Here is a 25,443-nt window from a genome sequence, read left to right on the forward strand (position 1 = left end):
GGACAAGTCTGGGGAAGCCTGGTGTGGCAAATTGACTGGCTGCACAAAGCCCTGACGTCAGCTCCATCCAGCACCTTTGGGATGAACCTTTGGCACCTTTGGGATCCCTCACAACCAACACTAACCTCACAAATGCTCTTCTGGATAACGCTGTGGTCACATTAGAGTTCGGGGAACGTTTGGGAACGTTCCAACTTCAGGAGGAAACCGGCAGACCCCAGTTAAGTCTATGGGGTCTGCAGGATTCCGCGGGTAACCACTTTTTAAGCAGATAGGGTTTCCTTTTCTTTGGTGTCCAACCGGATCCAAAGAATGGAAATCTGAATGCAGGTATGAGCCTAGTGTCAATGCACAAAAATTTCCACAAACATACTCCAAGATCATGTAAAAAGCCTTCCAAGAAGAGCATTTAAGAAGTTCCTCCTTACCTGTACCTGGCTGTCTACAAATCACAATGTATATTCAATGTGAGCGATTCCCTTTAATGTTGAAAAACATGGCTGAATGGCAGTCAAGCCATAGTGCAGTACTGTACATGTACCCATGAAGATTGTCAAAAACCTCCCAAAACTGAAAATTTCTTTTAACCCCAAATTAAATTCCAGCGCTACAAAGTTGTACATGAAAACAGTCAACAGAGAGACATATTGAACAGGAACCTGACAGGCCCCATTCACATCTGCATTTGGGTTTCCATTCAGGGAGTCCCCTTGGGGACGCCCCGAACAGAAACCTATATGCATTAAAATGCTGTTACCTAGGAAATCCACCATAGACTATAATGGGGTCCGTGGGTTTCCCCATGAAACATGCAAAGAGAAAAATCCTGCAAGCAGCACTTTTCTCTCCACATGTTTTGTGCTGAAACTGAACAGAAACCACATGGACCCTATTATAGTCTATGGCGTCTGACTGGTTTCCTACAGATAACCATTTTTTAATGGGTATAGGTTTCCATTTGGTGGTGTCCAAGTGGACTTCCTGAACGGAAACCCAAATGCAGATGTGAACCGGGCCTCAAACTTCAGGCAGCATATTATAGAGCACGAGGAGCTGACTAGATTGATGTATAGTTTATTGGCAAAAGATTAAGTATAACAATATATTCATATACATCACTGCTTACTCTGGTCTTAGGAGTCCAGTAGGCGGTCCTACTCAGTGGCTATAAATAATTGATTACAACCACCTACTGGACTCCTAAGCCAAGTAAGCCAAGATATAAACCAGTATAATACAATTTATACAGAATCCTTTCCCACCAGACAAAAACTTTGAGGGCAACAAGGACACAGCGAACCTTAATCCATTAGCCCCATAAAGGACTATGGGATTTTACTACCTTACCTTATATCTTTTTGGGATTTTTGTCCACCAAACAGAACGTAATACTGCATTGTATAATAACAGTGCTTCAATATTATGTACTGATGAAGACACCCACCGGCTGGTATTACACCAAGTGGCAGAGGGGCTCGAACAGGAGACATGCTGCCATTTATAGTCTTCCCAGCATCCATCTGCGCCCTCAGCAGAAGACCATGAGCGACTTCACTGACGGATCCGTCACCTCCAACACAAACTATCCTGTACAAGAAGAGAATAAAATGGATGTGATATTATTTGACAGATTTATCGCATCCAAGAAACCAAACTGATAATAGAGACATTTCAGTAATTTTATATTGTATATTATATTGTATTGTATTGTACATTATTATATTATAGACATAAAATCTGACTGGTTAAACGGAGCCAAACTTTGGGAAGTAAAGCGCTGCCTCTCAGTCCAGTAATTCTTTTGCTCCATCACACTTTCCAGTGATCTACAATCTACTTTGTAATCTATCATCATAATATTCTGCCGCTATTGGTGAAATATAGAGGTGCTGGAAGCCATAAACCTTTTATATAAATAAAGTCATGATGTAAGATTTTGCTAATTACTATTAATATGCGAGGGAAGTAATTACTAGCAGGCATTTGTAAGGACAATTTATTTTTCATTGCTTCTTTACTACGGTATTATTTATATCCAGTGTGATGGCTTAGGCGGCACAAATTACTTTGCAGGCAATGGATTTGGGAAACACATACTCATTATTGACCCCCGCCCAAGTCATAGCCTGTACTGAGAATGGTTGGGAGGGCTGACTCCATATGAAGAGAAATGTATTGGTAGCATCCCCCTAAATCTCCTTCCCTTAGTTTTGCTGTACCCATTCCATTTTAAGGTGTATGGAGCCAAAAGCAGATGGTGGCATACATTGTATGGAGGCTATGCAGTGTTTCTGCAGCTACCTTTGAAGTGAATGGGATCTAAGCAACCACAATACCATGTATGAAGACAACTCCGGTAACAGATTCTTCATCTTGAGAACAAAAGGATCGACAATGTTAAAATCTAAATGCTCAAAACTTCTTTTCCCCAACATAAGAGGAGAGTTGAGATACCACCATACACATTAAAAACCATCAGGTTCGGGCAAAATTCATGTAATTTGTAATGCCACCTTATCAATGTCGTAATGATCATGGTCGCCAAGGGGTGCAACCGCTGAAGCTCCGTACCACTTATGGTGGACCGGACCACCATGACCGGACCAACATGATAATAGTCGGGGAAAGCCTGGTCCCCTGACTGCTATAAATATTCTTAATGGAAAGGGGCACAGCTGATCCCCTTTCCATTAGATGCCAGGAACAGGAGAGGTGACTAAAAATAAAATAATAAAATATTTACTTATACTCACCTGTACTGGGCTCAGTATCCACTCTGGGGCTCTTCCAGCCAACGTAATGACAGCATCGTGCCTCGCATGACCAGGCAAAATCACAAGCCCCAGCAGTGACGTTGGGAGTGCAAGACCTCAGTTGCCATACAGAAGAGGAGGTAAGTTGATTATAAAGTGCTTGTTATTTTTAATCACTTCCCCCGGGCCTCTACTTATCATACACTGGGGTCTGAGGAGGTCCCAGAGTATAATATTAGCTTTGGCTCTAGGGGGAGACGGGGGCTCTTTGGAGAACATAATACTGTGTGGGGGTCATCACAGAGTACGTAATACTGTGTGGGGCCACTGCGGAGAAAGTAATACTGTGTGGGGAGCCACTCAGGGGCACGTAATACACTCACCGTATTCTTGATAAATGAAGTTGTGGCTACTAAAGTTGTATCCCTTTTTAGGTGTCTGAGATATTGCTGCAGTACCCATAACCACCACTATCAAGAATTCACTCTAGGGAGGGGGCCCCGGACAAAAGTTTGCACCCGGGCTCATAAGACTTTAGTTACGCCACTTTCCCTTATGTCTTTACTAGCTTTTACCCGCGACTTCGTCTGCGGAACCTTGACTGTGTGCGTGACGCACCTGGCTGGGAACGCAGGCTTGTTCCTTTTTGTTGTGTCCGCAGGGGGGCCTTCCTACCTGCAAGGGTCCATGGATTCTTTGTGCGAACCTTGCGGCCCTCTTAAAGTGTTTACCGCCTTTCCTTACTGGTGCCTGCTGGCCCCCTTTCTCCCTACCCGCTTCCCCTAGTGGTCACTCCTTGCAGCTGCCTCGTGCCCCTTTGCGACCTAGGAACGTGGCAACTTCCCCCCTTAACAGCATGCCCCCTCCTTTCGTGTTACCTACTCCAGGCCCTGTTACGTACCCCGTGCGGCCCGCTGGAACTGTTTACCTCCTCTCCTTCCTGGCAGCCGCCACCCCCCATTCTCCCTACCCGCTTCACCTTGTGGTCACTCCTTCCACCTACCCCGTGGCCCTTTGGCACCCCAGGAAGGTACCCCCTTACACCCTTAGTACCTGTGACGTTGTCCGCAGCAGGGTTCCTCATTTGCGCAACACAGAGTCAGCGCAGGCGTAGCTGTGTCAGTTGTCCCGGAGACGTAAGGGTAGATGGCGGCGCCCATGCGCAGCGGAGGCGCGGTAAAAGGTATGTGAGAACCGCATTGTCCACGGTCGGCGTAGGCACCATCCGGGTACATTGTGGCGGGTGTGTCACATACAGGGCAAGGGGGTGGCTATGGCGGAGGGGCAGTTGCGGCTGCGTAGTAGCCGTATGTGGGGCATGGGTTAAATGAAGGCAGTGTACAGCGGCGAGTACAGGAGAGAAGCGCTGTGCACTTACCAGTGTGGTTGTCCTGGAGGGCCTGAGGACGGTTATTAAGGCAGTGTCCTTGCGATGGAGGGCCTCTGGAGGTGGGTGACGGCTCCCAGCAGCGTCGGGGAGTGTGTCGGCCTGCAGAGGCAGTGAAGTGTGAGAAGGATACTGCGGAGCTGTGAGGGGAGAAGTGCGTAGCCGTTGACGGAATGGCGACTTACCAGTCTCCTTGCCCTGGAGGGCCTGTGGAAGGGCGGGTAGGCAGTGTCCTGGGCCCGAACGGATGGTGGAGACTCAGGAAGGCCTGTGATAGCCGTGGAGAGCTGGGGAGGTGCGGGAAGGCTCCCACCGGCGTTGAGCAGTGTTGTGTCGGCCTGCAGAAGATTTTGTGCGTGTGTCCACAAAATGGTGGCGTGCAGAAAGACGTTGTATAGAGGGGGAAGCTGCGCATGCGCGTGTAGTGGGCGGAGTCGGGGAGCGTAAGATGGCTGATCCACAGCCTTGAAGAGGTTTCCCCCTGGACGGAGATGAAGGTGAGGGGTATTGGGTGAGGGTATATTGACATGTTGTATTGTGGGGTTAGGGGCTAGGCTTGAGAGGCCAATAGGGAGTGTGTGGCTTGTGTGAGTGGTCAAAAATGTGTTGGATTGTAGAGCTGATGCTGTGAGTTTGGGGTTTGGGGGTGTCCTGGGCAAAATGTGTATGTGTGAGTGGACCGAAAAGTAGCCTATTGTTCAATCCTGCCTAAAAACTATGTTTTGTGAAAATTTCACGCAAATCGGTTAAGGCATTTTTGCGTGATTGAGGAACAAACATCCAAACATCCAAACACACAAACATCCAAACACACATACTTTCACCTTTATAATATTATTAAGATTCTTACAGTACTTCTAGTATTTCTGTATTTTCTTTTCAAGAACAGATAAAAACTAATATGAAAAAATTGCCAATCTACAGTAAGTGCAGCAAAAGCACAGCAGTGCGGTAGGCCCTAGAAAGTGGCACAAAGTAACATGGCAGCGTAATTCATAAAATAACCGATTAACATCTCTCAAGTCTTATTTCTACATTATCACAACACTGAAAAAAATCAATGACTCGTTTGGAAGTTTCAGGTAAGTTAATCAAAGAAATTATCAATCGATTTAGACCACGAGAGGATGGGTTTGGCAACTAAGAAGTAATTTAGCTTGACCATGGGGAACGTGTTTACCTAGAGTTACTGGGGTTCTGCAAGGTTTTGCTATTGTAGGTAATCCAAGAATAAAATTTATCAGGTTTTTTTTTTTTAGATTAATAAAAATTAAGGAAAATTTGCATTGCAGTATTAATATTAGAATAAAAACTAAAATATACTCAATAACATTGTATTTAAAATACTAGAATTCTAGGATTGACTAAAGCAGAGATAATTCACTCTTAATGCATATACAATGAAATCACCCAAAATCGCATGTAAAATTGGTCTTCTAAAAAGGTGGTCTTCTCAAAGAAGATAGCTAGTATGGAAAACTGAAAATCTGGTCTGGGTAAGGAGGTGGTCTTCTAAAGAGGTCTCACTGTAAATGTCACCACCATGCACTCAAGGGCTTTTTCAGGATTTGTTGATAGCCTATAGGTTAAGTTCTTGATATATCAATTTTTCTAACCCGAGCTCTAGATCTCTTACAAAGTTACAGTTTAAAGGGATTCTACCACTAAACCAATATTTTTTTCTATTTACCACGTCGGAATAGCCTTAAGAAAGGCTATTCGTCTCCTACCTTGCTCAGTCATCTCTGGCCCGCCGTTCCGTAGAAGTACTGTTTTTTACCGGTATGCAAATGAGTTCCCTCGCAGCAATGGGGGCGGGCCCCTGCACTCAAATGGCAATGGGGGTGTCCCCATTGCTGCCAGAGAATTGTCTCCAGCGACGCTTCCATCTTCAGCTGCAACCGCCTCTTCTGTCTCTTGTCTGGGTCAAACTGCGACACCTGCACAGTTGGCTCTGCCAGTGAGACACCAGCAGAGCCGAGTGCGCATGCCGGCTGGTGGCCATTTTTGGGAGGCCACTCCTGTATTGAACTGCAAGAGCAAGAGCGGCCTCCCAAAAATGGCTGGCATGCGCAGTCAGCTCTACTTGTGTCTCACTGGTAGAGCCGACTGCGCAGGCGTCCGAGTTGACCCAGACAGAAGACGACAAGAGAAGGGGAGGATGCAGCTGAAGATGGAGGTGTCACTGGAGACAGTTCTCTGGCAGCAATGGGGATGCCCCTATTGCTATTTGAGCGCTGGGGCCTGCCCCATTGCTGCGAGATAACTCATTTGCATACCGGTAAAAAACGGTATTTTTACGGAACAGCGGGCCGGAGGCGACTGAGCAAGGTAGGAGACTAATAGCCTTTCTTAAGGCTACTCCGACGTGGTAGTTAGAAAAAATGTTGGTTTAGTGGTAGAATCCCTTTAAAGGGGTTCTCCCATGTCAGCCTTTCAGCCAGGCTGCGTGCAGTGTCTGCTTCTCACTTCCTGCATTTTTTTTCTCCCTCTTGCTGAGCGGAGACTGCAGGTCAGATTTATGTAGATTCTTGTATGAACAAAGTATTATCTGTGTGTTTACATGGAGAGATCACAGACTTGGATTTATCAGATAACTCAATTATCTGAATGGATTGCCCTGCCAGCAAGAGCAGTGAGCGAGTGACGTCACTTGTCCTAGAGGTCCATGGTTATGGTAACGCAGTGTAATGGGGAGAATAAATTCACATAGCAGGCAAACAAAGCAGAATTTCTAAAGCAATATATTTAGGAAAATGCTTCAATTTACATCAGCTACCAGTATAGATAGGATCATTGAGATAGGACAACCCCTTTAAGGGGTTTTCCAGGATTGTTAGGATAAGTCATTAATATCTGATTGGTTAGGGCTAAGACCTAGCCCCTACACCAATCACCTGTTAGGGATTGCTGCTTGGCCTGGGCTATACAGTGTACAGAGCTATGGCCAGTCCTAGACACAGATCCGACTCTGAAACCCTGGCAGACTCTGAAAACATTTTGCATGTATATTATACATTGACATGCTTGAGAATAAATACATGTAGAGTAATAAATACCCTGCAGATTTACAAAGCCATAGCATGCTTATTAATGCTGTAGACTCCACATGGAGAAGCTGTGGATTACTTCCATTAAATTAAAATGGGGCTAAATAATCTTTTTGGTTGTAGTGGTGATGTGTCCATACTGTATATACCAGTACTAGGTCCCTGTCCAGCCACTCACTGGCCTCACAACTATACAGCACATGACTGTTGAGGCCAGTGACTGGCTGCAGAGGTGATGTGGCGTATATAGGTAGGTCCCCGCTGCACCCACACCCAAAGAAACAGGTATAGAAGACTCATGAGTGGCACCGGAATCGGCAGAAAAAAAACAAACTGGTATATACAGTATAATTTATTATTCTATTCTGACAATCCCAAATCCAAATCTATACCAGTTCAAAATAAGGGATCGGGGGTTTGATTTAAACATTGTGGCAGACTCTCCAAACATTAGGGAGGAATGCATTGTGTGAATGAGCTCTAACCATGCACATTTACGGGTCTCAGGAAAGCTGTGTGACAACCCCTGTACAGACATGAGAATTAACCCTTTCATTCTTCCACAATAACTATTAAAAGGCCTCCCCCAATACTAACTGCTATGCTGGGAGATATATATCGTCTGCCCATCTACTATGGCGTTCCTGAAAGTACAAACAAGTTTATTCATTAGCTAGAAGAACCAACCAATAAGTAAATTATACACAAGACATAATTGCTGTACATACAGCAAGTTTTCACCTAATTATTATATTTTTGCCTGTTTGTACATAGACTGTCAAGTCCTGCAAACAGAGTCAGCAATATGTAAATATGCAATAATGAAAAGGACACTATTTTAGCTGAGAGGACAAACCACTTTTGCCAATTCTGCATAAAAGAAAACAATGATACACGCAGTGTCTAATAAGGAGTATAATTATGGGGAAATCACTTGTAAACATATGCGCGGATATTTCTACGTTAACTGTTTTCTGCCTCTGGACTAGTCCAATGTTCTGATCGGATCGCTTTGTGGCTTATTCTATTAGTGCTGAGTTTACTTGGTGTCTTTAATAGTAGCAATGACATTACACGGATGAGAGGCTGGAATGTTACACAACACGGCCAATTCTGTCAGACCGTCGGTGCACCTGCTAACATACTGCCAGTCACTTCTACTGACGGCAAATAATCCGTATCCTCCTTGTCTATCCTACTGGCTGCAGTTTGGCAGATTCCCTGTTTCATTAAATATACAGAGACAAGGAGGAACAAGCCATAGTCACAAGATAAGAGAAATCTGTGATCTACTAGTGTGACGTGTCTATGGTATAACAGAGTTCTATGTGGAAGACCAAGTAGTATCACTCCATTGAAAGGAAGTTTATAGTGTATATACATGAATTTTTTGGGTTGTTTTCTATTGCTGCCAATGCAAACATGATGCGATTTGGCTATGAGTGTGTTACCAGACCCTGTATATCAACTCAGACCTGCAGATAGGTTATGGTAACCTGAATTGAACAGTGTTTTCTCCTTGTGAATCTGTTTTGCTGTGTTTTGTTTTGTTTTGTTTTTTAGCCAAAGCCAAAAACAGCTACAAAAGGAATGGGAAACCTATAGGAAGTACTTGTTGTGAAGAGGTAAACTGTTTTGTTTTATGTTTACATGAAATTTCTACTTTGTAACCTTGGTGGTGGTACTTTGTTTTTTTGAAAAATCCCATGCCTCACACTTGTACTTCCTTCTTTTTTTTTTTTTTTTTTTTTAAATGTAGATTGTGAGCCCCATATAGGGATCACAATGTACATTTTGTTTCCCTATCAGTATGTCTTTGTAGTATGGAAGGAAATCCATGCAAACACGGGGAGAACATACAAACTCCTTGCAGATGTTGTTCCTGGTGGGATTCGAACCCAGGACTCCAGCGCTGCAAGGCTGCAATCAATGCTAACCAATCTTTTTGTATACACCTGGGATTTTAGTGCACATCAATAAAATGTATTGTTTTATATCAGATATATTGTGCCATTCTAGATGTCAGTGAAGTATATTTGTACCTTCTGCTCAATTCACTCCTGGCTTTGGCTCAAGAAACTGCAGCAAAATCACAACACAAAACGCAACAAAAGAAGTTGCGTTTCCACAACGTGGGGCTTCAGCCTTAAGACAACTTTTCACCACCTCCACCAACTCCAACTATTTGCTTCCTTCCTTAGGCACCTGCCCACTGATTCTGGAATAGTTGGAATTTTCTCACTAGCCCCGCTACTCCTGAGCAATCACTGTTATTAGATTCAGTACATTTATGTTCTTTGCGGTCAGTGGTCGGTCCCAGAGCTACAGAAAAAAATCCAACAGCACCAGAATCAATAAAGTATGGCCTATTGAAGCATGCAAAGAATTGGAGATGGTGGAAGTGATAAAAGATCATCTGCAAAGCTTACAGTTACTATATCTACTACAAGGCTACACGTTCTCTACTATTACTACATACATAAGTAACATACCCGTCATACTCCTGGAGTTCACATTCTTTAAGTAACGCAAGGGCATGTCCTTTATAATTAGTTTCTATAGAAAAAGAAAACACAGTATTGAGATATATCTGTATACCTTTCTAACATATGTCATAGCTGTCTAAGTGCAATTTATGGTTTTGTATAATATGTCGATATCTTCAATCTATTGTAAGACAGTTTGAAAGTCACCTTATAAAGGACCTGTCCACTCTCCTAACATGACTGCTCTAGAAAACACCTCGATTCTCCATAACTATTCAGGGCTCGTTCACATCTGCGCCCGGTCTCCGTTCTGCAGGTTTCCGTTTCCTGCACAAAACAGAGGCAGGAGACGGAAAGCTGCAGGACTTTGAATGGGTTTGAAAGGTGTCCGGCCGTGAGCGCCGGTGAGCGTTTTATGCTCTCCGCCGCAAAATGGTTTTTTTTTAAAATCAGACACAGAGTCGGACATGCAGTACTCTGTGTCCGGTTTAAAAAAAAAAAGTTTCACGGCGGAGAGCTTAAAACGCTCGCCGGCGCTCACGGCCAGACCCAGTCTGACAGCTTTCCATCTTCTGCATGCAGATGGAAAGCTCAGAACGGAGTCCCGGCGCTATTGTGAACCCAGCGTCATTGGGATTTTTTTCTATAACTTTGCAATGCAGTGTTTCTCTCTTAAATATATGAACAAAGTGACAACTGGGTGTCACCATTTCTCTTGACACAGGGGTCTGAAATGGTCAGTACTGATTAGACTGTGTCATATTGAAATGGACATACCCCCCAATTGGTAACACCCAGTTGTCAATGTATTCAGATATTTTTAACGCTTGCTTCACATCTGCATTCGGTATTACGTTCAGGGAGTCCGCATGGGAACCCCCCGAACGGAATACCGAATGCAACTGCAAGAGCTGTGCAGTGAAAGCACATGGACGCATAGACTATAATGGGGTCCGTGTGTTTGCCACGCGCTATCCGCATGAATTACCCAGACAGGAAAATAGATGGTCAACTACTTTCCTCTCCGCATGATCCTTGCGGAGATCTGGAGGTAAGCACACGGACCCCATTATAGTCTATAGGGTCCGTGTGCTTTTATCAGCACACCGCTTGCAGCTATGTTCGGTATTCCGTTCAGGGTAGTCCTCGTGCGGACTCCCCCAGACGGAACATGAATGCTGATGTGAATGAGGCCTTGATATGTTACATACAGTATGTGCAAGGTCTTGTTCACACTTGTATTGGTTATTTCCATTATTCTACTCCATCACAGGAGCGTCACAACAAAAATAACAGGAGTAGCAAACCACTGACATGACATGCAAATGCAGGGAGAACATACACACTCCTTGCAGATATTGTCCTTGCCTGGATTTGAACCCAGGACTTTAGAACTGCAAGGTTACAGTACTAACCATTGAGCCACAATAGAGTGGGAAATTAGGAAAACCAAATCAGGAACAGAAATAGAGAAAATGATCAATATAATGACTATTTTAAGTGATATATTAATAACTAGTAAAACATGAGCTATTGACTTGTTAGTAATATGTTGATCACCAATTTTTAGTGTGTTCTATAAACCTGGTAAAGAACAGTGACACTAAAGAAAGAACTGTATAAAAAGCCAAATACCAGTAACAGAGCAACAAAGCTCAAAAAGAAGGGTGGCACAGCAACATACCAGAATATGTACCCTCTAGAGGAAATGAATCTGTCACTCTACATTGTCATCTTAGCCTCTCGTGATGCCCTGCGCCGCATAGAAAATGCCAGAGCAAAACGGAAAAGCCAAGCTGCAGATGGCAGAGAGCATCGCAACCACGTTTAGCATTTTCTAGGGCGGCAGTGCCAGAAGAGACTCCACAGCTGTAACCAACCATCAAAGATTCCTCTTGACTGACATGACACTTACAGATGGATGTTTTGTGTAAGAATGTGCAGCGTTATATGCAAGATTACATAAATCTTTCATGCTTGTCTGTTCTTGGTTGAGGTCTGGTATAAGAATGAGTTACGGGGCTTTTTGGTATTCTAGACAGGGAAAGTATGGTAATTTGACTGAAAAAAACCATAATTTACATATAATAAAACTGGGACAGATCGCTAATGGCAGTCATACAATGAAGAGTGATACACTCCAGCGGGCTCAAAAATGATATCTATTATTATTTGTTATCCATTTATTATTTTATTATTTTGGATATATTTGTTTTTTGGTGGTTTTACAAAATATTTTTAGAAATGATCATGGCAGCTGAATTTTATTAGAAATGAATAAAGAAATATTATATATATATATATATATATATATATATATATATATATATATATGAAATAATTATGATAGATATATATATTGCAAGCTGATGGCTGGTCAAGTGATAGAGGGGGTGTACATCTCACCCAGACTACTCAGATGAGAAAACTCCAGGAATGTTTGTTCTCGGCAGACAACTTTTGTCTGCTGAGCATTTTGGTAAATGCTCAGTACTGGGCTGGATTTTTAGGAATGACAGGTAGGTTGTTAGTGGGACCTGTTATTCCACCTCCCTCCAGTCCACACTTTGGGGATGTTCCAGCAGCGACTCAGCTGCAGAGAGTCTCCTCGTCAAGGAGGCTTAAGAAGCCAGCTCCAGCAGCAACACTTTGGGCAGAGCTTGGCTGGAGAGGTGACAGAGAGGTCATATTTTTGGGAGCTGTGTCCTGAGTGATTCTACTGGCTTTTTGGATTTCTGTTACTCTAGGTGAGGTAACCTATTCTATGTTTAGTTAGAGCCTAGCCGGCAGGTATTTATTTTTGTATTTTTTCCTTTTGTTGCTGCACTACCTTTTTGAATGAATATGAACTCTACCTTTGTTTTGGACTAAAAGAAACTGGACTTGTGTGTCTATGCCACCCCACCTAGCAACCCCAGACCCTGACAATATAATATATATATATATATATATATATATATATATACACACACACACCATATATACTCGAGTATAAGCCGACCCGAATATAAGCTGAGACCTCTAATTTTACCACAAAAAACTGGGAAAACTTATTGACTCGAGTATAAGCCGAGGGGGGAGGGGTGAAATCCACCATTGCAGATTAAAAGTCTGGTCATGTACATTGCAGCTTAGTAACTCCATGGGGATCATAGTAATAGCAGTTAACCCCATCATGTCCCTCACATTAACCCCCTGTGTGCCTCACATAAGAGTTACTGATATGTGGGACATATGGAGGTAATAATTAGGTATCTTCATAATTAAGGTCCTTCATTAGTGCCCTCATGTGTCTCACATATTAGTAACCCTTATATGGGGCACACAGGGGTTAATATGAGGGACATGATGGGGTTAACTGTTATTAATGTGAGGCACATGGAGTTACTGAAACTAAATTAATAACCCCAAATGCCTGACATTAATAGGCAGAGTAACTAAAGGAAGGTCCCTGTGTGTCACGTTACTGTAGCTTCCTCTCCTCCATACAACAGACATCTTCCATAAGACACAATGAATCCTGGCCACTAATCTGCAGGGTAGATGCTAAATCCTAGTGAGCTAAAGGACCTCTGATGACGTCATGGCCATGTGATCGGATTCTGGTGTGGGCGGAGCTACTAGGATTTAGACTCAACCTTATCTGCAGATGTTACATACCAGTGGCTACAGGACCTTTGATGACATCACAGTCACGTGACCTCATGACAAGCCAATCACAGAGCAGTAGCACTAAAGGACCTCCCCCTTCCAGGTCCTTCCAGTTTTCTGTGCTCCGTGGACCCTGACTCGTGTATAAGCCGAGGAGAGCTTTATCAGCATGAAAAATGTGCTGAAAAGTCGGCTTATACAGTATATATGGTATATACAGTATATATATATATATATATATATATATATATATATTTATCAATGAACATGTCTGTAGATATACTCGCTTTGTTTATTTATTTTTTTCCAGAGACCATATTAAAGCTGGGTTCACACTGGCATCGGTGTCCGACAGTTAGTGTCCGATGTTAATGTCCGCACAAGATTTTAGCATCGGACACTAGCTGCATCCGTTACAATTTGCATTATTTTAAATGGGACACCATGTAGTGTCTTTTACTGTCCATGTGTGTCCTTAAGTGTCCGTTTACAAAGATGTTCGATTTTTAAAGCGGACTGATAAATCCTAAATCCCCCTAAGCCAAACCAATTGCCAAAAACCAAAACAAGCTCAATGATGAAAAGTGATGCAAATGCAATTGTAAATTGTTTAAAGTTTCTAAATAAATTCTAGGCTGTATTTCCTGGTACAATTTAATAAACTAAAGTAATAATCTGAATAGTGACTATCATTTGGCCAGATACTGTAAAACATTTCAGAGAATATGTGGCCTTGTTGCCAACAGATACAATGTCAACATGTCACAGAAAGCAAAAGCTGAATCTTACAGGTTTGTATCTTCTAACATTACGGCATGTAACTAGAATCTACTATTATGATAAAATTCGAAGGTACTGCAGTTTCTCTCCCCAGAGTGAAAAAGCAATGTCCTCTCCAACAACCTCCCAGCATGGCAAACTCACAGCAAACAATTTAAAGGGGTTGTCCAAGTTCAGCAAATACATGTTACTGTTTGTATGATAAAAAGTTGCACAGTTCCTTAATATACTTTCTGTATCAATTCCTTGTGGTTTTCTAGATGTTGTATTACTGCCATTTTTTCTTAATAACAAAAAATAATATAATCCTTTAATAGTCCCACCGTGGGACATGTGATGTACGGTCCATGGTCATGTGATGAACACACAGCTGCACAACTCGTTAAAGTCACATCACAGTAATCAGACATTTTGCCTAGTAACGAGCTGTGTGCTCATCATATGACCATAGACTGACAATCATATGACCATGGGCTGTATATCACTGATCATAGACTGTCCATCATATGACCATGGGTTGTATATCACATGACCATAGACTGTCCATCATATGACCATGGGCTGTACATCATATTACCATAGACTGTCCATTATATGACCATGGGCTGTATATCACATGACCATAGACTGTCCATCATATGACCATGGGCTGTATATCATATTACCATAGACTGTCCATTATATGACCATGGGCTGTATATCACATGACCATAGACTGTCCATCATATGACCATGGGCTGTACATCATATTACCATAGACTGTCCATCATATGACCATGGGCTGTATATCACATGACCATAGACTGTCCATCATATGACCATGGGCTGTATATCATATTACCATAGACTGTCCATTATATGACCATGGGCTGTATATCACATGACCATAGACTATCCATCATATGACCATGGGCTGTATATCACATGACCATGGACTGTCCATCATATGACCATGGACTGATTTTTATCCACTGGAAGTAAACACAGCATGAGAATAAGCAAAGATCTAGAAAACTGCGAGGAATTAATACAGAAAGTATATTGGAAAATTGTATAAATTTTCGTTATACAAACCATAACATTTATTTGCTAAAATTGGAAAATCCCTTTAAAGTAGAAATACAGCCATTCAACTTATTTGCTATGGACATTAGACCACTCACTGATAGACTTTCTGGAAACAATGGATCCATTATGCTTGATTCTAAATTCAATGAATACTTGGTTAAACTGACATAATACTATTTATTTTTTCTTTTATTATATTGAAAAAAAAAAAAATTTAAAAAGGAGGAAAAAATTCCAAGATAATGTAAAAAAATTGTATTTTTATATAATCTTCTATTATATTCTATTATCTATTATACATTCCCTATAGCAAATTAAATGATAACGTGTGCATGTAATTATTATATAGATAGATAGATAGACAGATAGATAGATTTTTTTTTTTTTTTGCTTTATAGGTAATATAAAAATATTTTTGTTAGTGAAATGTATATATAGTTTTCCCATTGAATGCTTTCGACAATGCCCTGTATCTGCCTATTGAAGAAATCCATTTAACGTGAACTTATCTTTCCACCTGCAGATGTATTGCTTACATACGGCTTCAGTATTTTTACCACAGGAACTGAAAGCAAAATTTCCACATAATGTATACTGGTAATTGCTTCCATATTTCATCACAGTTTACATACTATATGTAAAAAATATTGTAAAATAACCCGCTTTTGGATACAAACTTAGTAGTAGTAGGATTAGCATGCATTGTAGTGGGCATCTGCTTGCTGTGGCCACCAGGTGTCACAGTCAGCAAGAGAAACCTGTGATGTGTATAGAGAAGGAGAAACTGCGCAAACTACCCTAGATTATTGGTATAAATAAGTCATAATGCAATAAAATAATGAACCACCATACCTAATAATAGACTTTTATTGAAACGTGAAAATGTCTAGTTTGTATAAATCCTTTTTAGAACTTTTTCTTATTTATTATGTAAACTAAAACTCTGCAAGGAAAGCCAGCTTGGTGCTGTATGAGACACAGAGTTACATACAGTAGTAGATGAGGTTGGATGAAGACATAGGTCCATCAAGTCCAACCTATAACCCTACAGTGTTGATCCAGAAGAAGGCAAAAAAAAGAGGTTTGAAGTAGTCATTGTAGTAAGTAATATAATGTCAGAAATACTTTATGTATGAGATGTGAGTTCTCCCGAATATCACGGTCACAATAGGAATCATATATATTCTATAATAGAAAAAAATATAGTGCACTGTGACAAAAGGTCTGACAGACGGGCTGTATTTCCAAAAATTTTTAACCTTCCAACCACTGCAAAGGTTCCTGTTGACACCACTGTAAGATATTGGGGCAGAGTTACTAATATTATGTCAGATTTAGACAAAGTCAGACTAGACAGTCTTAAACTGCGCCAAAGTTATCAAAGTACATTAAGGAATACTGACTGTCTATATTTCATCTCACTTTACTATAATAAATTGAATTTATAATTTTACCATCAGATGACTTTGGGGTTCGCTTTATTTTTTAATCAGATTTAGCAAAGTGTCTCATGCTGGCTTAGGTTCAGATTGTCTAGTCTAACATTACGCCACTTATTAGTTGTAGATTTGTGCAAATTAGAACAAAAAAATGTGCCAAGATATTGGTAGAAATTGCACAACTTAGGTCTCACACACATTTTTGTAAGCTAAATTCCTTTTTTCGTACAAATGTGTCTTACAAGTATCTAGAACTTCTAAAGTATCTAAAATCATTCATCGATGGCACAAGGCAGGTTAGACAAATGTTTGGCGCACACATTATGGCTAAGGCCCCACATAGCAGGCGGCAGGAAAAACGCACTGCAGGAAAAATTGTGGCGGCAATGCATTGCGGTTTTTCTTGCAGCACTTTTCACAGAAAGTCCATAGAAGTTTCCTCTGTGGTGTTTCTCCTTTTATTATAGTTATATGGAAAACGCCAGCGTCTCCGTCGGTATAATTGACAAGCCACAATTTACAAATGGTTTTGGAAATCGCAGAGTGTCCATTGCATGAATTTTTACGCAATATCTGGATGGGCGTTTACACCACGTGGAGCTCGGCTTATGACACATTTTGCTTGGTAAATCTCCCCCAATGTGTTCCTATCATGCAAGATGGCTAGCATTAAAGTAGTTGGTCCACTAACGTAAATACACGATCAATGAGGGTCCAACCACTGGGACCCCACCAATCGCAAGAATGGGGTCTTGTGTCCCCATTTGAATAAAGAGGTGGTCACATATGTGCATTACTACTCCATTCAGTGTCTATAGGACAGAGAGGTAGCTGAGTACGACCCTCAGATATCCCCCTTACTCCTATACATACTGAACTGAGGGATATTATAAATGCGTGACCCCCACTCCATCGAAATGGGAGAAGCATAAGACCCCATTCTAGTCCTATATGAACAGTGTGAACAGTATATACACACACACAAATCTAAATAGTATTTGTATCTTCTTTCCTTGTTTGTGTGGCTTTCCTCGAAGTACTCCAGTTTCCTCCCAATCTACAGTATATATAACTTATGACTAATTTTAAAGTAAAGTAAAAATGGTGGTTTAATAATAGATTGCAGTTACCATCTGATGGAAAGATGGCTCTGTATAAAGAAGACAGGAGATGAGATGATATAGTAATATCGGGTATGTAACCTGATTTACTGTACTTTAATCTGCTGCTGAAAGCCAGTGGGGATTAGCCGAAAGTTCAGCTTGTTTTGGTTGCTTAGCAATAATTTCTGTCTCTATTCATCTGATTTATTTACTGAAACAAACTTACCTGTTACATGGGTCTGAATGTCAGCAAGCTTAAAAAGAGGTGCAACGTGCCGGTAATACACATTGGGCGCTTCCCCCTTATGGCTGTGAGGGTTAATAATGACTTTAAGAGACTTTGGTCTATTCGGAAAACCTAGAAGAGTAAAAATACAACAGTAAGCATCATTACAAGATAGAATAAGACAACTTAAGGTTGAGGCCCAACGTTGCGGAAACGCAGCTTTTTTTGTTGCCTTTTGTTGAATGTAGATAAACTGTAGTTCCAGACATGACCCATAGTCAAGTATAGTGCTTCTCCTGAAATTAGAAGGACAGACTCTCCTTTGTTATCTTAGGCCTCGTTCACATCTGCGTTGGTAATCTGTTCAGGGGACCCCACCCCCCAAACGGAGTACCAAACGCATTGGCAAGCAATGTGAAGTGAAGGCACACAGATCCCATAGGCTATAATGGGTCCGTGTGCTGGCTGCATGGTCTCCACATGAGTCATGCAGAAAGGAAAGTAGATTGTGAACTACTTTTCTGTCCGCATGCTCCATGTAGAGACTGTGCGGAAAGCCTTTGTAGCCTATGGGATCTGTGTGCTTTCACTGCACACTGCTTGCCAATGCGTTTGGTACCCCGTTCGGAGGGTCCCCATGCGGATTACCAACACAGATGGGAGCAAGGCCTAAGATAACAAAGGAGAGTCTGTCTTTATAATTCCAGAAGCAGCACTATACTTGACTATGGGCCATGTCTGGAACTACAGTTTATCTACATTCAATTATTTAGGGCTCATCTGCAATACCAGACACACCCCAGAAACAAAAGTGCAACTGCTGCTGGATAAAAATGACCGTTTCTTTTCCCTAATTCTGGATAAGCATTATACAGTAATAAATACAAAGGGTGTGCAAAAGTTTTCAGCAGGTGTGGCAAAAATGCTGCAAAGTAAGGGGAAAATCGCAGGAAATTGACATTGGGGGAAAATACACACAGCGGACACGATGTGATTTCCAAAACTGTTGCGATTTGGAAATCGCAGCATATCCATTATACCTACGGAAACGCCGATGGTTTCTCTATCAGTATAATTGGAGCAGAAAGTCCTCAGAAGGATTGCTGCTGTTTTGAAACCAATGATTTTGAGACTGCAATAAGAACGATATTGTATTGGGTAAAAAAAATTGGTTAAATCTGTAGCCAGCTAGGATAATTGTGTATAATCATCTCCACCAAGATACAGAGATCAGTGAGAGCTTGGAATGTGCCAGAATGGAAGCGCAGTTGATCGGTAAGGTATTACTACTTTTGTTATTTTACAATATTCAGGCTAAGGCCCAATTTAGAGAAGGACAGCAAAAACGCTGCAGAAAAATAGTTGATGGTAATGTGTCACGTTTTTCATTGTGATTTTGCAGAATTTTCCTCTCCGCATTTCCGTAGACATAATTGACATGCTACGATGTGGACGGGATTAGCCAAATTACATCCATTTTGCAAGTACTATGAAATGCAGCATTTTTTTGCCGTGGCGTTTCTGCACTGTGTTTTCGCAAAGTTGAATTTCAGCCACAAAAAAAAAGACTGGCCACCCCCTTTAATGGCTCATAGTTCTTCAGCAGATTCATCCGTTTTTCTTTCACTGAAAGCAAGCTGAGATCTTGAAAATGGTGAAGAATGGAAACACAAAGGCCCACATTTACTACTGTGGTATTATGATGGACAAAGGGACAATATTTGGTGCACAACATGCTTGCCCCCAAATTGTGCCTTTTTCCTCATGTTTTCATCAGATCATAAAAAGAGGGCAAATTTGGGATGGGGTGGGAGTGTACCTCCCCTCGTTCACATCTGCGTTGGTATTCCGGGGGTCCCCATGTGGACTCCCCTGAGCGGAACGGAATACCAAATGCAATTGCAAGCGCTGTGCAGTAAAGGCACATGGACCCCATAGACTATAATGGGGTCCGTGTGCTTGCTGCGCGCTGCCCACACGAAACATGCGGAGAAGAAAGTAGATTGTAAACTACTTTGAAGTACTATGCAGTTATAGATACACAAAAAGAAATCACTTTGAGATTTAAGTAAGGCCTGATTCACATCTGCATTCGGGGTCCCCCAAATGGAAACCTATACACATAAAAAAGCAGTTACCTGGGAAACCTGCGGACCCCATAGACTATAATGGGGTCCTTATGGTTTCTGCTTGGTTTCCTCACGAAACATGCAGAGAGAAAAGTCATGCAAGCAACACTTTTTCTCATGTTTCGTGTGGAGACCACATGGACCACATTATGGTTTATGGGGTCCATGGGTTTCTTTAGGTAACTGCTTTTTAATCCATATAGGTTTCCGTTCAGGGGGCCTCCAAGCAGACTCCCCAAATGGAAACCCGAACGCAGGTGTGAAACTAAAACTTTCAGCATTATGATATCAGTAGCATAGTAATAATAATAATTAAAATAATAATTATTATTATTAGTCAAAAAGTTGCAAAAGTTTGCTATGTAAAAATATAACCACAGTCATAGTAAATATGCAGCAGTTCTATTGTAGTTTATTATACAGCAATATAATAAAACTGATGTAGATGTAGAAGCAAAAGCTAAAACTTGACACCCAAGTAGCCCAGGGCAAGTGAATTGTTGACCTGCTAATGAGGCGATGGGTATAAAGATACTTTGCAACTTCTCCGGGATGAGCCACTTCTGCTGCACCTATTGCACGCTATAAGGAGAAGGTTCGGGTTAAAGTTCAAATCTGCAACAGAGGGACCAGGAAAGGAAATATCCTGAGGGATTTGATGGGAAACGCCTCTCAGCGGGGATTTGATGATAGTGCTGCTGCACAGTTGGTGTGGAGATTTGATACTACAATTTTCTGGATTTGTAGACGCTATATCACTTAGGCCACAGCAGGAGCAGGTGCACAGGAAATTCGCTACTACTACCGAGCCTCGTAAACCAAAAGAAAAGAAAATGGCAACGTAATTAATTTTAACAACCCACTGTCATTTGCCCTATTAATTTTAATATATTTCGCTTTGCAAAACAACTTCAATAAAATTAGCATTAAACCCAAACAGTCGCTGTGATGTTAATTTAGGACTCTAGAGAGGCTTGATAATTAATATCAGGTATTTTCCTGGAGAGCTATAATTTAAGAGGGGGGGGCACCAATTTTTTTTAATTTTTTTATTATTTTTTTTTAATGATTATAATCACAAAGCGTGTATCAATACCGTAAGCAAAAAATTCAATAACCTTCATACGGTAAGTATTTTGGCGTCGGATAATTGCGGTGTTCTGTTTATAAATTTCATTAAACAAATATCACGCTGGTAATCATTCTAAACAGTAAATTATTACCTACAGTGTCAGAGTAATAGCGTAAATTGAAACTCCAGATGAGATCGTGTTCATTAGGCTAACGCAATGGAAGCATATAATGTGTCCACACCAGCACTGGGAATGTACTAATCCGACATTAAAAGTCATCATTACAGCGTTTTCTATAGGTGAACAGAAATTAACCCCTCATCGCCCAAGCATCTGGGTCTGGCAATTAAAAAGAATAGTGTCGCACACGAAAAAAGGGAAAAAAAAGGGCTTACAAGTTTCATAGCAACACAGAAAAATTATAGTCTTGGCAGTATCCCTAGAGATCAGATGTAAAGGAATTAGTGATATTAGCATAAACAGTCCATGGGATTGACAGTGGTGCTCGGCTCCATCGCCACCTGGACTCAGATTAAAAGCCAAGATATGGCCATTGATTTTTTTATGCTTTGCATGTTACCATGTACGGCCCCAGAATGAAGGCCATTTGGGTAAGTTATTTGCTTTGTAGGTGTTGTTTATTCTCGCGACTGGCAGTAATGAAGCGATATCTTAATTGCAAATTTGGGGACTGCTCTCTGGTGTAGATGAAGGGTAATGGCAATGACGGTGATTTAGGTGACAGAATGTTTTAGTCAATGAAGAATGATCAGGGGAGGATCACGTCACATGCTAGTACTTTAGGGATCTGTGCATGGCTCCTCTCCATTGCAAATGTACATTAGTGACATAATGATATAATGGCAAAGGTGCATTTATACCTATAAGCCTTTATTATGGAGCCACATATTGTTTGTGGCTCTGATTTTTGCTTTATAACAGATTTAAGAAAAGTGTACCATTATCAGTATCAGTTTAAGAAATGATCGGTAAATTGAAAGAATATCTGAAAACAAATCTTTAACACAACCATGAAAAATTGAAAAAAAGATGGGCTCCAAGTTGGAAAGGTCTTCTCAAAGATGTCATTGTGGCCAATATAAGGTGAAAGTGAATATCTGTCACACCAAATATGATTTAGATAAGGGGGTGGCCTTGTCATCGAGGTGGTCTTTTGGAGAGGCTTCATAGTATACATTTTCTGTCCAACTGAAACAAATAAATGAAAATGTAGCTAACCCCTTATTAACACCATTGGAAAAAAAAAATTCATGCAAATTGACGCCATTTAGTATATACAATGTCCATCTGGTGCCTGTCAGATGTAAAAAATAAATGACACGCCATAATAACCCAGCCTACACAATACATGATCATGACTGATCCTCAGGAATCCTGGATAACTGTGAGTTCAATAGTTTCCTTTGGGCAAAAAATAGCAAGCAACCTTGCAACGTGTTAGAACCAGAGTAGTTGGCACAGGTAAGGTGAGTGTAACTATTATTTTATGCCATTTAAGCTGCTTTCTAATGACAAAAAAAGCTAAATACTGTAATTCTTCTCGTCTGAACAACTCCTCAGAGGAAGTTCACATAGAAGAATCCAAACTCTGCCTCTCATCATTTTCAATGGGAAACAGAAATAGATGCACCATTTTACAACGTGAAAAAAAAGAAGCGTCCTGTTCAATCTTGCCGCAGTTTCCATGGCTGGACCACTCCGGAACCCGTGGGGTGAATAGCCCAACTGTACATCATGGAAAGCGAAGACTTCACTCAATAAAGGAAATGGAGGTTATCATAACCACGTTCACAAGAGTCACATGCAGCACCAATGTGCCAATGAACATAACCTTTGTGAAGAAACATCATAAAAGTCGAGAAACAGCATTTGGCGCATGTGTAAATCCTTGGGTTCTCCCTGCTTATAGTAAAATCTAAGGAAGAGAGATGCCAGTGGGTGGCCACTGAAGGTCTCTGGTGCTGCCAACTGGAGGCCCCCACCAAGATCCATAATAATGGTTTTCCTTCTGTGCCAAAACCAATCAACAAGGAATATTACCATTTGTTAACTGTATCATGATGCTCTTTGGGACGTCACCAAAAATTAACAGATATCTTTTTGGCACCAAAAATAACTCATGCAGAAAAACACTGGATGTGCTACCTATATGGTCTACCTTTCATTGGAACATCTCAATTAGGCTATTTATTAATTAACTCATAAGCCAAGAACAAGATAGATAGCTTATTACTACAGGCGTATTCTTCTCAATCTCTCATTAGATTTGCCAGATAATTTGTCTGACGGCCCAGAGTAGTTCACTACAAAGACAAGCGTCAGTTGACATGTGTTGACTTGGCCTTCTCGATTAGACAGTTCAGACCAGCTGTACCCTTACCACCGACAGATTCCATATGGGAGAGGTGATTTCCAAAAAAAGCTACTTCAATTTCCCTTAGAAGACAGTAAATGTCTGGCAAACAGGTTGCTTATTATTCATCTAGCAAAGAAGGGTGACCATTCAATCATAGCCCTGAAAACAAGTTCTGGAAATTCTAAAAGTCCATGGGGGCATGCAGGCGGCAGCTCGGACACTCAAAGGGTTAATTGACACTTGTTAAAAGAATTCACCTTGCTCTTGTGGAAATGTGTCAATTCAAACAAATGTATCATGAATGCAAAACTGCTTATGATAAAAGAAAATAAAATAAAAAAAAAACTTAATAGTATTTACAACTGTAGGGCTGCATTTGTCGGTATATAAAATCTATAATGAATATAAAATATATAAAACAATATAAAAGATAATGATAAACATAATTTTACAAAAATAATATCAATTATTAGGAGTTACAATTGTAGGACAGTATTTGTCTAAAACTATATATATATATATATACATACATACAGTCCTATGAAAAAGTTTGGGCACCCCTATTAATCTTAATCATTTTTTGTTCTAAATATTTTGGTGTTTGCAACAGCCATTTCAGTTTGATATATCTAATAACTGATGGACACAGTAATATTTCAGGATTGAAATGAGGTTTATTGTACTAACAGAAAATGTGCAATATGCATTAAACCAAAATTTGACCGGTGCAAAAGTATGGGCACCCTTATCATTTTATTGATTTGAATACTCCTAACTACTTTTTACTGACTTACTGAAGCACAAAATTGGTTTTGTAACCTCAGTGAGCTTTGAACTTCATAGCCAGATGTATCCAATCATAAGAAAAGGTATTTAAGGTGGCCAATTGCAAGTTGATCTCCTATTTGAATCTCCTCTGAAGAGTGGCATCATGGGCTACTCAAAACAACTCTCAAATGATCTGAAAACAAAGATTGTTCAACATAGTTGTTCAGGGGAAGGATACAAAACGTTGTCTCAGAGATTTAACCTGTCAGTTTCCACTGTGAGGAACATAGTAAGGAAATGGAAGACCACAGGGACAGTTCTTGTTAAGCCCAGAAGTGGCAGGCCAAGAAAAATATCAGAAAGGCAGAGAAGAAGAATGGTGAGAACAGTCAAGGACAATCCACAGACCACCTCCAAAGAGCTGCAGCATCATCTTGCTGCAGATGGTGTCACTGTGCATCGGTCAACTATACAGCGCACTTTGCACAAATAGAAGCTGTATGGGAGAGTGATGAGAAAGAAGCCGTTTCTGCACGTACGCCACAAATAGAGTTGCCTGAGGTATGAAAAAGCACATTTGGACAAGGCAGCTTCATTTTGGAAACAAAAATTGAGTTGTTTGGTTATAAAAAAAGGCGTTATGCATGGCGTCCAAAAAGAAACAGCATTCCAAGAAAAACACATGCTACCCACTGTAAAATTTGGTGGAGGTTCCATCATGCTTTGGGGCTGTGTGGCCAATGCCGGCATCGGGAATCTTGTTAAAGTTGAGAGTCGCATGGATTCCACTCAGTATCAGCAGATTCTTGAGAATAATGTTCAAGAATCAGTGACGAAGTTGAAGTTACGCCGGGGATGGATATTTCAGCAAGACAATGATCCAAAACACCGCTCCAAATCCTCAGGCATTCATGCAGAGGAACAATTACAATGTTCTGGAATGGCCATCCCAGTCCCCAGACCTGAATATCATTGAACATCTGTGGGATGATTTGAAGCGGGCTGTCCATGCTCGGCGACCATCTAACTTAACTGAACTTGAATTGTTTGTCCAAAATACCTTTATCCAGGATCCAGGAACTGATTAAAAGCTACAGGAAGCGACTAGAGGCTGTTATCTTTGCAAAAGGAGGATCTACTAAATATTAATGTC

General features: G+C 41.0%; 1 protein-coding gene across 1 annotated transcript in view; it reads right to left on the reverse strand.

Annotated features, from left to right (window-relative positions):
- The window catches only part of CERKL (CERK like autophagy regulator), a 94,232-nt gene that overhangs the window by 23,450 nt on the left and 45,339 nt on the right, over positions 1-25,443 (reverse strand). Inside the window, exons 3-5 of the mRNA XM_075283804.1 lie at positions 17,944-18,075; positions 9,683-9,746; positions 1,445-1,587 (exon numbers count right to left, since the gene is read on the reverse strand). Of these exons, the coding sequence (XP_075139905.1) occupies positions 1,445-1,587; positions 9,683-9,746; positions 17,944-18,075 (339 nt within the window). The remainder of the gene's footprint in view (positions 1-1,444; positions 1,588-9,682; positions 9,747-17,943; positions 18,076-25,443) is intronic.

The sequence above is a fragment of the Leptodactylus fuscus genome, chromosome 8, assembly GCF_031893055.1.
Source record: "Leptodactylus fuscus isolate aLepFus1 chromosome 8, aLepFus1.hap2, whole genome shotgun sequence".
In the NCBI taxonomy this organism is placed as follows: domain Eukaryota; kingdom Metazoa; phylum Chordata; class Amphibia; order Anura; family Leptodactylidae; genus Leptodactylus; species Leptodactylus fuscus.